General features: G+C 42.9%; 2 protein-coding genes across 4 annotated transcripts; both read right to left on the bottom strand.

Moving 5' to 3' along the window:
• Nucleotides 1-783: 783 nt before the first annotated feature.
• On the bottom strand, nucleotides 784-7681 carry dcxr (dicarbonyl/L-xylulose reductase). 3 transcript variants are annotated; one of them, XM_037464610.2, is made up of 9 exons: nucleotides 7523-7681; nucleotides 7117-7190; nucleotides 6389-6486; nucleotides 5886-6040; nucleotides 5730-5772; nucleotides 5455-5554; nucleotides 3042-3106; nucleotides 1473-1590; nucleotides 784-936 (listed from the first exon to the last, which is right to left on the bottom strand). In XM_037464610.2, exons 2-9 carry the CDS (start codon nucleotides 7166-7168, stop codon nucleotides 833-835), a joined length of 735 nt encoding a protein of 244 aa, XP_037320507.2. In that variant the 5' UTR covers nucleotides 7169-7190; nucleotides 7523-7681; the 3' UTR covers nucleotides 784-832. The 3 variants fall into 3 exon arrangements, with proteins under 3 accessions (XP_037320507.2, XP_037320510.2, XP_037320508.2); XM_037464613.2 differs by lacking the exon at nucleotides 7523-7681 and adding an exon at nucleotides 7437-7500; XM_037464611.2 differs by lacking the exon at nucleotides 7523-7681 and adding an exon at nucleotides 7328-7440.
• Nucleotides 7682-8567: 886 nt separating this feature from the next.
• Nucleotides 8568-17750, bottom strand: rfng (RFNG O-fucosylpeptide 3-beta-N-acetylglucosaminyltransferase). Its single transcript, XM_037464430.2, has 9 exons — nucleotides 17432-17750; nucleotides 15580-16125; nucleotides 14586-14634; nucleotides 14019-14121; nucleotides 13481-13634; nucleotides 13221-13306; nucleotides 12664-12829; nucleotides 10809-10894; nucleotides 8568-10295 (listed from the first exon to the last, which is right to left on the bottom strand). The coding sequence occupies exons 2-9, from the start codon at nucleotides 16057-16059 to the stop codon at nucleotides 10220-10222; spliced, it is 1200 nt and encodes a 399-aa protein (XP_037320327.2). The 5' UTR covers nucleotides 16060-16125; nucleotides 17432-17750; the 3' UTR covers nucleotides 8568-10219.
• Nucleotides 17751-18025: the final 275 nt, after the last annotated feature.

Below are 18025 nucleotides of genomic sequence, written 5' to 3'. Positions count from 1 at the left end.
AAAAAGTTGAAAGTTGAAGAAGTTTTGAAAGGATTTGAAAATTTAATCCATTAGGAAACCATGTTAAAAAGGTTGAAGATATTAATTTATATTAATTCAATTATAAGAGCTAAAAAGCTGAAAAGTCATAGCACCCCTCCCCTGAATGAGCTGAACATTTTAATATTTGAATGGTCTTAATAGCTGAAAGTGTGAAGGAGTTGAAAGGTGCGGCGGAAGAAATAGAATAATATGAAGAAGATGAATAAGTCGGAATAAAGATTAGAAGAACAATACTTGGAATGCTTGAAGCATTCCAACTAATAAAGATTAGAAGAACAATACTTGGAATGCTTGAAGCATTCCAACTAATAAGGCGGAATAAAGATTAGAAGAACAATACTTGGAATGCTTGAAGCATTCCAACTAATGAATTGAACCTAATGGATTAATCCAGAAAGTGTCTGCCAGCGTAACCTAAAGATGACTTGCTACTTTTCAAATGTATTATCCACATTTTAACTGTCAGCTGAGATGTGCCTCAGCTCCTTATAAGGATAACAAGTTACACACAACAAATGGATGTAATGGTCACAGGTTCCCAACATCGGGTTGTTTCCCCTGACAACCAAAGTAAACCAATATTTCTGTAGAGGAGAGCGAGGTTAACCATTGTTTTGTTGTGTCTCATACTCAGCCCTAGAATTTGTAACTAAAGAGCGGCATGTAGTCTGTCCTACTTTTCCTTCACTAATATTACATTTCAATACGTTTGAATAAGCACAAATAACCAGGACGACAAAGTGGGTAGGCTGAATTCTTTTTTAATTGAATTGACCTCTCCTTGTGTTGGTCAGCAGGCCAGGAATCCCCCGTCCACCAGCAGAGTGACTCCACTCGTCATGTTGCTCTTATCACTCAGCAGGAATAAGATGGTGTTCACCACGTCCTCCACCTCTGCACAGAGACAGCTCCGTTGGCACATGGGGCGTCACACTAGTGAAATGTGTATATACGGCAGAAAAATCCACTCAAGTGTTGGCCTCCTTTCAGCCCGCTGGTGTGAGCTCTCTGATTTGTGAAGAAGACCTAAAACCTATACTTCAAGATCCACTATTGTTTTTAAAAACAACGACTGAGTGTAGGGGAACATGGGTCGATTTGATACGAATAAGAATAGTTCCAGAGATATCATGGTCACTACCGTGTCTTTCAAGCCAACCGTGTAGCCGGGTGTGGGATTAGATGTGGATTCCATGTGGGGGGGGCAGGGAGCTCGATAACACAGCTCCACCCTCCCCCATTACCAGTGTGCACACCCTACTTTCACTCAGTGCGTGCTAGGGAAGCCTCCAGCAGAAAATAAATAAATAATAATGAATGGGGACATGCATCATTACGTTGGACAGAGAAGCAGTTGCATCAACAGTGATCTGAAATGTGTGTGAGGGTGTAAACGGGAGGGAAGGCTCGACACGATGCTGCTGCCTGACCTGCGAATCGGCCGAGGGGGATGCGGGACAGCATGGCCTTGGCTTTGTCGGGGTCGCTCCAGCCCAGGCGACCCATGTCAGTCATCACCACCGTGGGGTTCACACTGTTCACACGGATCTGATCAGAACACAGCACCGGGCTTTCAGTTCAAGCTCAAGATCAGAAGCAGTGGAACAAGTGGTTCCTGTTCCTCAGCTCAGCAAACATAACATAACAGCAACATTACACTTCAGGTAAAGACCAGTTCAAAGGGTTACATTTTGCTCACATTTAATATTATTCATTGACATTTTCTTCTACATATCATTTCAATGTTCTGTCACTATCAAAGAGATATAATGTAACATTTGCTGAGCAGTAGCCAAACATGACATACTCTGCATGAGCACTAACGGAGTAAAGCCCAACTTTAAAATAATACCAGACATGTCGTCTTTGGCAGTTAAAAAAAAAGAACTCCATCCAGTGATGACTAATGATATTATTTAACATTTAAAGTCATCAATGTTTGATCAGACTCACTAACGAGCATCTTGTTGATATGATAATAAATCAAGAGGGTCAAACTTATTTCTGTGCTTTTTTTGTTCTGTTTTTAGTTTTTACGCATTTTAGACAGAAATACTACAATTGCATTTTAAACTGAGGTTTTTAAATGCACACAAATTCAAAGTGCACTCATTCAGAAGGTAGACCATAAATGGATGTTTGGAATAACCGATTAATGGGTTCCCTTTGATTCAGTTGAGAATTTAAAATGAAAAGTACAGAAATATCAGCAAAAAAGCTAATGTCACCCAATAGCTCTTTAAAAATCTCTTCAATGTGGAACAATTAGAAGGAGAAGAAGAAGACGGATAGAAAGTATCCTTTATTAATCCCTGTGGGGAAATTATTCTCTGCATTGAATCCACTCCACACAGTGGGGAGCAGTTAGGGGTTAGGTGTCTTACTCAGGGACGCCCCGTCACCCCTTAAGCCCTACTGCTTTGTGTTCTATTATATCTGATTATTTGGTCACCTGTTAACTGCAGTAAGATTTTTCTCCCATAAACAGATGCAGAAAAAATAACCCGATTGCAGGAAATCAAGTATTTGACCCTTAAACATTTCCAGACTGTAACTGTAATAACCAAACCTGGACCCTTTGTTGACTAGAACTCTCCTGCATTTGGACAACCTGTATTGTTTTGTAACAAGCCACTGATCCGTGGAAGACCATGTCTGCTAATGCGGGGAGCTGCAGCTCTGTCAACATTCAGTATAAAGTTAAGGTATTTGGTCCCCTTTGAATAAAGTTAATAAATACAAATAAAGTAGGAATCATAGTGAAAGTGGAATGGATGAGTGGCTGTACGAAGTGTTCTGATATCCTCTTATATAGATATAGTATCTATTTAATATATTAATACATTTAACCTGGTATAACGCACGACCGTAATGCAGATCAGTGTTTAATCAACTGCATGACAACATCCAGAGATTCCCCTTTCCCGAACACACGCATGTTGTTAATGTAGCTCACTGTGAAATCTAATATCCAGATAATCAAGGGAAGTTGAGGATACCTGGTGGGGTCCCAGCTCTAAAGCCATTACTTTAGTCATCATGTCCATTGCTCCTTTAGTGGCACCTGAACAATGGAAGGAACACAAACACAATTTCACTGTCACTGTGGCTTCTGCCTAGGGGGTATTGCACGAAACCCGGATAAGGGATTAAGTTGGGATATTCAGGTTGTCCTGGATGAATTTAGCTTTGATTTGGTTGCACGAAAGCAGGTTGAATTAAATCCTACCAAGTGATTTATAAAGTGCCATTCACCGGTGTTTCTTCCTGCACCATGATGCCCATTTCTGAACCACGTGTTGGATGAAGCAGCACTGATACTGAGACGTGCTTTCAGACGTGAGAGTGTGTTTGGGTACAGCTCGGACCAGCGCGAAACCATGCTCTCACCATCCCACAAAGGGTCTGTATGGCACTGCGCTTTTCTGCAAACGGCATGTTTTTATATGCCGAAACTGTAAATAAAGGCACTATTTGCCGTACTGTCAAAAGTGTGTGTTTGGCACTGAAGTCCTTATCACATATCTTTATTACCTGCCCTGGCCACAGAAGAATATGTTACATCAAAGAGGATTTCCACATATGCGTATAAATGGGTGATTGGGTTTGATGTGCAGTACTGGAAAATGTAGCATGTATGAAGAGGGCAGTTTGTGAGGGTGGAACAGAGTCAGTAGCTGTCCCACCCCGAATCCCTTCCATCACACGCCAGACAATTATTTCCATAATTAGTTGCTGCTCAGCGGGTAAATGCGCGGCGTCTTCTCCATTTCAGCATCAGTGAATCTGTGATCGATATCGTGGTCTACTTAAGAAAGGCGTGGACGTGCACTTATCCCCGCTATGTGCACCTGGATCGACTTAGCGCCTCCTTCTCAGCGCGACTCGGCAAACGTGCAACCGATTAACGAGCAGGTCACACACATGTCAAGCCAGGATTTCTTCATTCTACTTTTGTGCAATACCCCCCTGGAATCACCTTTGAAAACAAACACACAAAAGACTGAAATTAACAAATAAACACCTGGATCTGTGGTGGCTATCAAAAAGGGTCTTGAGAAATATTGATAAACGGGAGTATTTAATTATTAAGGTTTTGCAAATTATGGAACTATTTCAAATAGCAAAAACAACATTGTTTATTGACTAGTTTAGGTACAGAGATTAGTGGCAGACCCACAAATAGACCCTGATGTTCTGATTGCATGGAATGATTTGCTCCTATAAACCATGTCATAGTTTTCAATGTAAACATTCAAAACGCATCCTTGCAGCAGTGAGTGACGTTTCATCAGCTGAGAGAAAGTGATCATGAAGCCATGCAATAGAACAGGAGCAGAAAGGACATTGAACTGTTGTCTGATGCATGGTGACTTCAGTAGTCCAAAAGAAAAAAAGCGTTTGTTGTTGGTTGTTATGGCAACAACATGCATCAGAGGGTCTGTGAGAGAGCTTGGGCCTTTCTGCTGGTTAGCTACCGGTAGTCCTGATCTGAGTGAGGGGAGAGTTGAACTAAGCAGTCGCCCCCTTTTCTGTAACAAAGCGGTCTGAAAATATGCACGGTTTCTTGGATCAATAATAAATCAAGAGGGTCAAACTTTTTTCTGTGCTTTTTTTGTTCTGTTTTTAGTTTTTACGCATTTCAGACAGAAATACTACAATTGCATTTTAAACTGAGGTTTTTAAATGCACACAAATTCAAAGTGCACTCATTCAGAAGGTAGACCATAAATGTATGTTTGGAATAACCGATTAATGGGTTCCCTTTGATTCAGTTGTGAATATAAAATGAAAAGTCCAGAAATAGCAAAAAAGCTAATGTCACCCAAGAGCTCTTTAAACATCTCTTCAATGTGGAACAATTAGAAGGAGAAGAAGAAGACGGAAAACAAATGGGACATAAAAGCGGCGGAGTAAACAAAATATCCAGTCGTCTGGTAGTAAGCGAGCTAGCGGGTTAGTCCACCATGCTTTACTGCTTTGCACAGTTTACAGAAAATAAGCGAAATAAAGTGGTCGCTGTGGCATTGTACACTTTGTATCAAGTGTATGTGTGAGAAACATCGAGTGTTTTAATTGTTCTGACTGGGTGGACTGGGCGTAAAAGGCTTTTCTCAACTGAATGGGTCCTTCAAAGGCCACTTCATCCTGGTTCAACCATGGTCACATGGTTCCACAGACAACGGTAACAGCACAAATATAAATGGCTGCCCCTCTGAGTATCCTTTAATGTTGTTTTCAACGCAAATCTCTATTATCGGATTTCTATAAATGGAGCACGCTGTTACCTAGCAATGCATCCATCCATCCATCCATCCATCCATCCATCAACTACATTGATGTAGTGTGTGTTTCTCTAAGGAACGGCTCCAGGTGTGTGTGTTGGTGCACGGCGGTTCCCTTGATACTCACAGTAGACGGTGTGGTCTCTGAGGGCACACTGGGAGGCCTGGCTAGACACGTTGACAATGGAGCCTCCTGACCCCGTTGCCTTCATGCCCCGGGCGACTATCTGACCACAGAGACAGAAGCAGTTGGAGAAAGCAGACCACTTAAAAAGAAACCAATGGTGTGATCAAAGCCTTGAATCGCTGCTCTCCTATTAGAGAAGATGTATTTAAAGCAAACAGAGGCCAAGAATGAAGGCCATGCAAGTGCAGGGACGTAGCTTTAAGGCATTCTTGTACCTGGGAGACATGTAGCACAGCTTTCACATTCACACTGAAGGACCTGGAGACAAATAGACCACAGAACATGATAAACACAAAGCGTTGCCACGTGACTAAACATTATTTTATGAATTTTTGCTGAATGAAAATCCAACCCAACGTATTTTGTCTTACTGGTCAAACTGTTCGGGCGTGACCTCCAAAAACGGCTGCAGACTGGCATAGGCTGCATTGTTCACCAGCAGGTCGATCGGACCGACGTCCAGCAGAGCCGCCTCCGTGGCCCCCCAGTCGGCCAAGTCTACACACACCGGCGTGATGGACGGACACTGTGACAGTGTTGGTGGGGGAGGAAGAGGAGGACAAACTGTCATTTTCAAGATCATATTAAAAGGTTTGAGAGAATAAGAACACAAGGACGCTAACAAAATCATTCAAACCTACAGATAAACCAACACCTGCTCCTAACTCAGGAAAACCAGCCGCTAGAACGCTCTTATCCATCAGAATGCCAAAAGAAAAATGCGTGAACTAAAAAAAGTGTCATGTCAGACAGTCTGTTTGGAGGCAATAAAGAGTGTCAGTACACAGTATAAAGTGCGCTTTAACAGCACCGTCTCCATTTGTCACATGAAGTGAAGATCACATATACACCCAAGTCAAAAGGAGTGCAGTACCTCCTGCACCAGACTGCTGAGGTCGGCTTGCGTGCGTGTGACCGCTGTGACCTTTGCCCCACAGCGTGCCAGAGCCAGAGCCGTGGCCCTGCCGATCCCTGAGACACAAAACATCCATAAAAACAAAGACTTATTACAGACACACACACACACACACACATTCCACACATCTTAGGCTCTGCGACACTGCATGAACAAAGCTTTTTTTGTTCTATTCCATTTTCTCAGTGCGCCCCGGAGCTGACGTGCTAATTCATGGCCGTGTGAGCGGTTTGAATTCAGATTTTAAACCATTTATTAAATATTTACTGTTCATAATTGATTAAAAAGAAGGGAACAACCATGTAAGAAACTCACCATGAGCAAATCAAAATACAATCTGCATGAAATACATGCACATGACCAAAGAATATAACAATATTAATATATATCCTAATCAAGTAATTCAAATAAAAGAATTGCACATCTTTACAGTATTATATCTGATTAACTTCTTGTAATCATACCCAATTCACAAGTGTCAGCTTGGAAGGATGAACCTGAAGTCAGTTCAAAGATTGGGATATGACACTTCACACTGGCTGTGGGGGCTTAAGAGCCCAACCTGGGGCTGCACTTTGGATAGCACTGACTTGGGGGATGGGAATAGAATATGTGTGTTTGTGTATCCTTTTTTTTTTTTTTTTAAACTCTGCCCAGTTGGGACTATGTTGAAGTAGGGCCTTTACCTTTCCCCGCTCCGGTGACCAGAGCCCGTTTTCCAACAAATGAGATCTCCATGATCAGTTGAATCCTCAGTGAGCTGCGGAATGAAGTGCAAGGAGAGACACGCAGTTAGAGAAGCCACGAGTCCCGTGACAGCACAGATAACTTCGACATCTATTTTTTTTTACGACGCGAGCCAACCGACGCTGCGACTTTCTCCTAAACCCGACATACTCAGGGGGGTTACGGTTCAACAGGCGACCCAGTCTTTCTACAACACTTAATTGCACAAAATAGGCTCAGGAGACGATTATGTTTCGGTTATATACAAACTTTACATTACAGAAAAGCCCAAAGCTGTCGGAACTACAACAATAACAGACGCTTGTCTCCAGTTAACAAGGTCGCCAGTTAAGGCGTAACACCTACATTGAAGCCAATCAGACGGGGTGTGAAGGCCACGTGGATCAGCTGACTCGGTATGCTGCGCAGACTGCGGGAAGCGGCGTCTCCGGGTTCCTCCGCAGGGCTCAAAAAGTAACGCGGAAGTTATCGATCGTCTTCAACTCAGTCCCCAACAGTCGCTGTGAACACGCCCCCACACACACGCGCCTACACGCACGCACTCTAAACAAGTCACGTTCAATTGCTTAGAGTAACATTTGCGATTTAACACAAAAATGAGTTTTTGAAAAACGAAATATTTCCACCTTGACTCTCACTTAGTGTACCTTTGCAGTGTGTATCATAAATTAATCTCCCAGTTGTGATTCAGAACAATTATAATTTAGTGATTTTATCATTGTTTTCACTTCTTTCATCTTGAATCAATACAAGAAACTTGTTTCACCATTAGTGTTCAAGAAGTCTTGTTGCTGATAGAAATGCTTTTTCAAAACCCCAAAAGGGGTTTTGATGTGTACTTTACATGTGACACAAACACATTTATTAAAAAAAATGACATGAAATGACATGAAATCATCAAATTTACTAATTTATTCATCAATCTTTAATTTCATTGTGTTAATAGATTACTTGTAGCTACCTATCATCTTGTGAGTCTGCAGAAGTACAGCAAAATAATGATCCTATGTTTTTACTTCTGCACTCACGTCAGGCGACATCAGTAAGTCTCTGAGAGGTCCGGGTTTTAGGCCTTTTGGGACACTGGGTTCGGGCCATGGACTCGTACACATCCAGGTTGTAGCTCTTTCTTTCTCCTTATCCACCCAGTTTGTGATCACTAAATAGTGGCATTAAATCACATGTGATCCAGGGTTTTCTCTGTGAACTCATCTGCCTTCCCAACAGGCTACTAGAAGGCACTTCCGGCAGCCATTGGGAAACAAGCTAAACCATTCTAAATGAAGTCATTAACTGCAATATGTAGGCATTGGTAAATAAAACACACATAAATCAACTATGTAAATACCAATTGAACAGTAACCCAACCAAACACATAACAATGCAAAAAGGTTTTATTGTTATAGAAATACAATACATCAGAAACACTCACTCAGTCTCACCCACTGACCTGCAGTGGAACACAACGCTCTGGATGTTTGATCAGTCATGTGTGCTAAAAAAGGTTGACAAATTTTACACACACATGCTTTTTTCCAGGCAGAAATAAGTCCTAAAACTCACAAATGAGTCAGCATCTTCTGCAGGTTCCCTGAAAAGTTCTTTGAATGAGTTTCTGCTTAGATGCCCAAAATAATGTTTTGGTTGGAAATTAAACATGTCAGTAAATACTTGTGAATTCAGAAACTTTTACATGACTTAAAAAAGGTGGTTGTTCTGGTGTAGCTTCTTCACCTGGACTTGAGGCTAGTGAGACATTTTCATGCACTGCATAAACATTTTTTTAAGTAGGTGAACATATAAATCCTACATACATAACCCACCATGAGCCCATCTGTTACTATGTATTATCCGTCCTCCACCAGTTACATTGGGCTTCAGGAGCCTCATTACCAGAGAGACATAATGGACAAGCAGATGTTTGACATCTACCTTTGAATAGGAACAAGGGTTCCTATTCAAAGGTGGGATTCTTGCTTTAGGCAGCAGTTAGGCGGCTAGCAGTGGCCATCTTCCTAAAGCTACCGCTAGGTCATGAAGAGAATAGAAGCCAGGGCCGTCCAGAAGCAAACATCAAGTGTTTAGTGACACAGCCATGCTGTTAAATCTAGCTAACACAGTAGCTGCCAGACATCTTTGGCTCCAATAACTCCAACAAAAGGAAATGACCTCTATCTTATCGAAGTATATGCTGAGCTAAGATCACAAGCAATGACAAGCTCATATTCACCCCAACATTGTAACATGTAACTACGGCAACATACAGGAAGAGAATACTTCAAAGTAGTGCAAAACCATAAAGATGGGCCTGTTACAAATGATAAGTTCAATTTGGCGCCATTACAAAATAATAATTACAACTGACAGAAAAAAAAGTGGGCATACGCAGCATAAAAACTTTCAGACAATATTTGACAGCATAGAATTCTGATTAAACCCATAAATGAATCAGACTTCAAAAAGTACCTCAACCCTCTCCCATTCGAAAGCAATTAGCAAGTAAATTAGCTCGGTTCCATAGTAAGATTCCATAGTAGTCTAGGGAATCACATACTCTAACCGAGCTATTTTACTCGAGTTCAACCAACGAAGATGGAGTCATAGAATATAATATTTCCTTCATTGAACAAAATGACGAGAAATAGGGAATTCTTTAGCATCAGTATGAGCCACAGCAGCCTTACAGCTGACTCCATTTGGCTAATGAACCACTTAAGCAAAGACCAAGCTGTAAAAATGCTGAAACAAAAGAGTTCCTCATGAATAAAGTGTAAGCATTTCTGGCCTATGGTTTTGACCTGAACTTCTACTTTAGTAGTGTGTGGCTGTAGCCACAATCGTTCTCTGGTATTCTTTGGCTCTAGCTATTCAGACTTAGATTGCATTTATAAGGCATGCTATGAAGCTGCTTTGGTTACAGATAGACACCATGGCATGTGTCTTCTGTTCCATCTTTCCAGCTAAACGTGGCTTGATCCACATGTGGCAGTGGAATAGTGGGATAGCAGGTATCCATGCTGCAGGGTAAATTCACCGTGGCTTTCAGTTCATGTGGCTGCGTTCGGGCTTTGGACACCAGTTAGTGTCTGGATAGAGAAGGCAATGCACCGTCTTAAACCTGCAGGAACAGAAGGGCTGAGCATCAGGGACCATTTAACTTAGATCACAAATGCAAACATTCGAAAAGGAGATGGGTTAGGGATTTTTAAGGAATAATGTGTGGTATCGTTTTATTCAACAACAAAACACACTTGTATTGGTCACCAGTTCTGATATGTCCGGACCTCAAACTATCTCCATAAAAAGTACTGCTGCTTAGTGCACACTTCAAGTACACACATCTGAATCCATTTCACTCCTTATTGGCTTTTGTTATTCCTGGTTCTGTCTGAACATCTTCGTTCCAATGATGGGGAAATCTTAAATCAGACATATGTTCGTTTCCAGGGTTATGGTTATTTCTGTATTTACACTTCAACATGTTGACGTGCTAAGATGTTAAAAAGCCTCATGCTTGTTCTCACAAATAGAGAAGATGAAGATGATAATACATGTTGGACAGAGCCACGGGAGGGTGCAGTGTGACGAGGAGTGGAGCGGCCATGTTATTAACATGTTGTTCATTCAGTACCTTGTGGGGTCGTCAGCCAGTGAAAAGCCTCCAACAATGCTGACCACGTTTCTTCTGTTCTCAAAGCCTCCAAAGCTCAGGGTGACCTTTAAAACATACACCAAGCAATTCACAAAAGAAAATAACAATATTTAAGAGGCCAAAATGATACTTTTAATAAAAACATTATTGGTATTGTTTTATCGGTTTTGTTTTACCATGCATATTGTTTAAAAAAATAAAGTAGACTACCGAGTGTGCATTGTGTCTATGCCGGATTATACACTCACCGGCCACTTTATTAGGTACACCTGTCCAACTGCTCGTTAACACTTAATTTCTAAGCAGCCAATCACATGGCGGCAACTCAGTGCATTTAGGCATGTAGACATTGTCAAGACAATCTCCTGCAGTTCAAACCGAGCATCAGTATGGGGAAGAAAGGTGATTTGAGTGACTTTGAACGTGGCATGATTGTTGGTGCCAGAAGGGCTGGTCTGAGTATTTCAGAAACTGCTAATCTACTGGGATTTTCACGCACAACCATCTCTAGGGTTTACAGAGAATGGTCCGAAAAAGAAAAAACATCCAGTGAGCGGCAGTTCTGTGGGCGGAAATGCCTTGTTGATGCCAGAGGTCAGAGAAGAATGGCCAGACTGGTTCGAGCTGATAGAAGGGCAACAGTGACTCAAATAACCACCCGTTACAACCAAGGTGGGCATAAGAGCATCTCTGAACGCACAGTACGTCGAACTTTGAGGCAGATGGGCTACAGCAGCAGAAGACCACACCGGGTGCCACTCCTTTCAGCTAAGAACAGGAAACTGAGGCTACAATTTGCACAAGCTCATCGAAATTGGACAATAGAAGATTGGAAAAACGTTGCCTGGTCTGATGAGTCTCGATTTCTGCTGCGACATTCGGATGGTAGGGTCAGAATTTGGCGTCTACAACATGAAAGCATGGATCCATCCTGCCTTGTATCAACGGTTCAGGCTGGTGGTGGTGGTGTCATGGTGTGGGGAATATTTTCTTGGCACTCTTTGGGCCCCTTGGTACCAATTGAGCATCGTTGCAACGCCACAGCCTACCTGAGTATTGTTGCTGACCATGTCCATCCCTTTATGACCACAATGTACCCAACTTCTGATGGCTACTTTCAGCAGGATAATGCGCCATGTCATAAAGCTGGAATCATCTCAGACTGGTTTCTTGAACATGACAATGAGTTCGCTGTACTCAAATGGCCTCCACAATCACCAGATCTCAATCCAATAGAGCATCTTTGGGATGTGGTGGAACGGGAGATTCGCATCATGGATGTGCAGCCGACAAATCTGCGGCAACTGTGTGATGCCATCATGTCAATATGGACCAAACTCCCTGAGGAATGCTTCCAGCACCTTGTTGAATCTATGCCACGAAGAATTGAGGCAGTTCTGAAGGCAAAAGGGGGTCCAACCCGTTACTAGCATGGGGTACCTAATAAAGTGGCCGGTGAGTGTATATTAATATATACTGTATATCTTAATGTAAGTGAAGACTTTAGTTGTTGGCCGTGCTTCCACCGTCCTGTCTATTCAACCTGGAATGCTTTTTTTTTTTTTTTACAGTGCAACATTGTCTGTCTCTGTAAAAAGATCAATTATCTCCTCATCACATATTTTACTAAATATTGGCATCAGTAAAATTTTAGATCACACTGATGGTTAAGGTGGAATTAATCTGCAGTTCACATGCATGCAGAATCATTTGGGGTAGGTGGGCCTGGAGTCGAGTCTATTCTCTAAATGCCAGATTTCACTGGCTTTACCAATATCTCCCAGTCTCTCCAATGTTAGGCCGTACCATACACAAACCACAGGGGCACACTCACCTGCTCCAGCACTGTGTCAGCAGGCAGCTTTTGAAGGTTCTCCAGGTGTGAGTGGAAGAGGTGTGTGTGCGTTAGTGTCACCTCCAGCAGCCCTTCAATGATGTAGCCGATGGTGCAGTCGTCTGGTAGTCGAATCTTCTCTGCAGTGCTGATGAAATTCCCCAAACTGAAGCCACAGGACAGAGTTCAGCCCACGAAGCTCGTTACAATAGCCATTTCCAAACTCACTTTCTTTGTGGAAAGTGGAAATTAATAATATAATATTGGGATTGGCCGGCAGTCTCCACTCTGCGCTGACTGCAGCTGGGACAGCTGAGAGGCTCGTGTGAGACTGACGTGCTGAGGACAGTAACTGCAAAGTCTCTAAGAACACTAGAAAGAGCCGCTGGATTTGTCGCTGGCCAGATTTAGAGAGAAAGTCGGCAAGATGGCAACACTCATTTGATGTGAGAGGAAGAACTAAGTTGAAGGGGAAATGAAGAGATTAACGCTGATTGGCCACGGCTCGTCAAAGTAAAGATGTTTTATTACAAGTTTTGGGTGAGTCCATGACCTACCTAGCCCATGGGCTCATTTTCAGTGCCAGGCCTCTGCTGATACAGAAACCTGCTCCACCTGTGGCAAACCAGAACTTGACAGATACCTGAAAAGAGACTGCCACATGTTAGGGGTGAAACAGTTTGAAGAAGAAACTGGCTTTTTAAAAATGATTTTGCATCACCCTATTTTCTGAAAGAACATGGTAAGCCTGAATTTGGCATGACGTGTATGTCAGTTAGTAGAACCATTTGCTTAATATGGGTGTTCGATGACTGACCGATCCGTCACTCTTGACCCTCTCTGCAGCCTCTATTGGATGATCCAAACTGGGCCGGCCCAGGTAGACATCCTGGCTGTGGTGGTAAGAGGAGAGCAGCCCGAGCAGACTGGGCAGGACCACATAGTTATCATCATCCACGTGGCAGAACCACCTTCAAAACACACACAGACGCACACAGTCAGCATTGTAATTCACTTCAAGCAAAAAAGTGCTGAGGGATTTATAATCTACTCCGAGAAATATCTTCTTTGGTTAATATGGCGGTTTTGTATTGCATTCTTGCTGTATCATAGAATACTTCACCATTATCATAACATTTTCTATATTGCCTCTTAACTCGTGTTACCAGGAATTCTAGAAGAACACTTTGGGTAGTTTGTCCTTTGCCGATGTGAGGGTTTTGGGACAGAGGATGTTGCATGTATACAGACTGTATCATATTTAAAAAGTGATGTTCAAAGTCAGTCTTCTTCAAAACTTCAAGTTAACACGGGGCCAGTGAGTCCTTCTACGGTTCAGTTCACTTCTCACTCACTTCTTCTGAGACTCGATGAATTTATCGTACTCCACCGACATCTTGCAGCACAGAGCCTGGCGATTGTGAGCCGCCGAGCAGTTTGTGTTGATGAGGTTGACTCCTGGTGAAGAGACCACCACAGTTCATCACATGCTTAATTCTTCTCACACACATGCATTGCGCGCACACACACACACGCATTGCTTCAGACATGCAATCTGTATAGGTGTGATCTAGTAACGATATGATAACGTTCTGTCTGACCTGACGCTGGGTGTCAACATGATAAGTCACACTGACGTCTCTTATATTTGTACACAACTGCACCTCCTTATTTTATCTGTGGCCTGTGTGTATCATACCACTCACTCAATGTATCAGTGTGGCCTATGCTCATTGGAGTATTTTATGCTTGCTTGCCAAAAGTATTTGGTGTCCCAGCTGTATTCTATTGTTTATTGTTGCAACAAAATGTATTCAGATTACTCAGATTTGCTTGTTTACTGCATAACATGGCCACATAAAACCATTTGTAACTTAACCACTTATTTACTGTGACAGCTTTCACTGTAAGCTGCTTCTTACCCGTTCTCCTCTGCAGCTCGCTGTCCTCACCGTCAGTAAAAATGTACGTCTGAAAACACACAAAGACACACTGTTAGAAAGAGAAAGCGTACGCTCATGCTCTCCTCCTCGGACACGCTGAAGAGCTCCTTTGGGGTCTCTCGTAGACGAGGACACAAGTGCATTTGCAAGAGGAAAATCCAAAGACACATCAAGACAGCAGAGCAATTAAGACTCTCCCACCACCCAGCAATGCTTAAAGTGACTGCATTATCATCAAGAGTCTGTGCTGTGAAAAACAATAGCGAAACGAGTGGCGAACTGAAATTAAAACAAACGTTGTATATCGAGGGGAAACCTCGAAATTCTCTCCAGACCTCTATCGAGCATTCTACCTTCACACGCTTCCGTTAAATCACCACTGTGAGCACTCCACACGCTAAGCAGATGACTACAGCGGCGGAGCTGCACTCACACGTTTAAAGCCTTTTACAGGCAGCTTCACTGATCCAAGAGCAGTAAAATAAAACAGTGGCAGGCCTGGAAAAGCCTGCGGGTGTCTGACAGGATGCAGTTAGCAGACAGCTGACCCACAGCAGAGTCACAGACCTGGACTCCGAGCCGCTGCAGGCGAACTGGAACTCCACTGTCCTCTGTGACTCGGTGGAGTGTTCGTGCAGGACTACGTCCGTTCGTAGCGCCTTGCTTAGTGGTTACCGCTCCATGCTTCGGAACCACAACATTCCGGGTTTGATTCCAATATAGGGACCTTGGTCAGAACACAATTACTAGTGTTCACTCTCTCGCTTTCATAAAAGGGCACGCGGGCGGGATCAATATCGTCATCGCTATCGACTTTTTTACGGTCACTGGCTGCTAACTTTATAGAGGTTGTTCCTACAAACTGTCATTTTAACCGCTGCCTGAAGTCACTTGCGTTTACACTCCCTTTACATTTACCAGATGCTGTGCTTAACCTTTGAACCCCCATCATAAAACAAGAAGCTCTCCTCACCTGTTCTTTAGCTTGGGAAACCCAGGTCTGGATCAGCAGCTCCAGTCTGGACTTGTGGTACTTCCTGGTAGTCTTCACTGCAATGAAAATATCCTTAAAGTCTAACGGGTCTCGTGACCGGTGACCGTGACCGGTAAATCGCAACCCCTTTCCTCCAGTGGTAGCTCCTCTTGTGGAGTCCATCCCGCTCTTGTGACTGTGGACGTCATCCCTGCTACCTTCAGTCCCCCCCGCTGAGCTCCTACTCAGCTCTGTGGCAGAGTCTGTTTCCCCTACATGAGCAGACACCCCTGGAGCCATGAGACGTGCCGGCTGGATATGCGGCCGGGGCTGGGGTTGGTCCACCTGGCGCGTTGGGGGCTGGAGGGCAGGAATGAGCAGGAGCAGTAGGCCGCAAAAAGCAAGGGAAAACAGGAAGCAGAACTTGCTGATGCCCACTGAAGCTAGGTGCATCCTGACTGGCCTACAGAGGAGGTTCATCAGCCTCCATGGCTGCAGTCACTTCCAACACCACCCTGTCCCATCCTCACACCATCACATGGGACCCTGCACGGAGAAAGGGGAAGACTTAATAAAGTATCTGCCATGTTCCAAAATCAGACAACCCAACGTTCTCTCTCTACAGCAGACACAGGCTGTATGACGTACCAAAAACTGTATATCAACCTTTTATTTTCATCAAATTCATTATAAATGATGATTTAAGGAATTATAAATTAAAGACCTAAAGCCTTCACATTTGACTTGTCTAAATTGATAATATGTGCTTCAAAAGTCTCACACTGCTTCAATCCCCATTATTTAAAACAACCCCTGCTGTACTAATATATTGAAAAATATTCTTTATCTCTCCCCACTCATCTGGTTTTGTGAGGAAAACCGTATGATGCACCATCTTTAAGGTTCATCGAAACCCACTTGTTTGTAACACCCCCACACTGACCGTTGACCTCCAAATAAGACAAAGAAGAGGAAGGGCACACATATTAAGGTCAATGTGTCCAGATCCAGTCAGTTCAAAGAGCTTCTATATTGAGCCATGATACAATAGTGAATACAATACACGGGTCTACTGATGTACAACACAATAATACTGCTACAGTGTCTCTCACCTACAAATACACTAGTCCAGTGATGTACACCACAATAATACTGCTACAGTGTCTCTCACCTACAAATACACTAGTCCAGTGATGTACACCACAATAATACTGCTACAGTGTCTCTCACCTACAAATACACTAGTCCAGTGATGTACACCACAATAATACTGCTAGTGTCTCTCACCTACAAATACACTAGTCCAGTGATGTACACCACAATAATACTGCTACAGTGTCTCTCCCCTACAAATACACTAGTCCAGTGATGTACAACACAGTAGTACTGCTGTGTCCAACCTCCGATACGTTCCTGAACCAATGGAACATGATACTACCTGCAGACATTATCTTTAAAAGTCATGCCCAAATAGTTGGAATTATACTTCTTCCGTTTAAACCTACATACATATTAGATCGATTTCTTTATATGAAATCTTACGCTACCGTTTACAGAAACAGAGCCACTCTTGTCCTTTTGGACAACAAATCATTTCATAAAGTCTTAACGTTTGTTGGATTAGTTTACTGCGTGGAGGTGAACTGTGATAATGTGTAAAGTTTCACAGATACCCTGTTTACTTGTGGATGTTCTGATCGGAGATCAGCTAGAGGCATTAACGTTGTATTTAAAGAGCATCGTTGTAGTCCTTTAGCCCCATGTTTTAGATCGGTACGGGACGCTTTGTAGGCGGGGACACGGCGGGATGGGACAGCTTGGACAGGCTGTCTGTGGGAGCCGCATTACTTACCGGTAACAGGAGAGGACACCAAGCGGAGCGTGTAGCTGTAACAGGAACACAACCGGCGCTAGCTTACTGCAAAAGTGGTAGCCTCGGTGAGGTCTGTTCCCACTGGACCAGAGTTTCGGTAGAAGTTCTTCTGTCCTCTCCAATCAGACCGTCGTTCTTCTCTGGCCTTCGGTGAGTTATTAAGGACAATGACACTTCTCGTGTCCTTGATAACTTAGTCCCAGCACTGCTAGCACGCGCATGTGTGTATAAAGAGAACACTGAACTTCCATCGCGGCCCGTACCAGAAACCAAACATTCCTCTCAGCACGGACAGCAAGTGGACGGGATGATACACAAGATATTCCGGAACAATATTTCAAAATAAAAGATGAATGAAATTAACTAAAAGATCAAGTTATGAAAAAGGAAATCGTTTAAACTTTTTTTGTTAAAACGCGATTGTGAAGTAATTGTTTCATCACATATCTCAATCAATGATTTATAATAATAATAATAATTAATAGTCACTTTGTAGTCATCATTTTTAAATCAGCAAAAATTTCCCAACTTTTGCCTTGCCAGAAAGGAATGCTTCTGTCCCTAAAATAACAG

Source organism: Pungitius pungitius, chromosome 21 (assembly GCF_949316345.1).
Source record: "Pungitius pungitius chromosome 21, fPunPun2.1, whole genome shotgun sequence".
NCBI classification, from domain to species: Eukaryota; Metazoa; Chordata; class Actinopteri; order Perciformes; family Gasterosteidae; genus Pungitius; species Pungitius pungitius.
The sequence above is the reverse complement of the archived record's forward strand: the minus strand, read 5'-3'. Positions and strand labels throughout refer to the sequence as shown.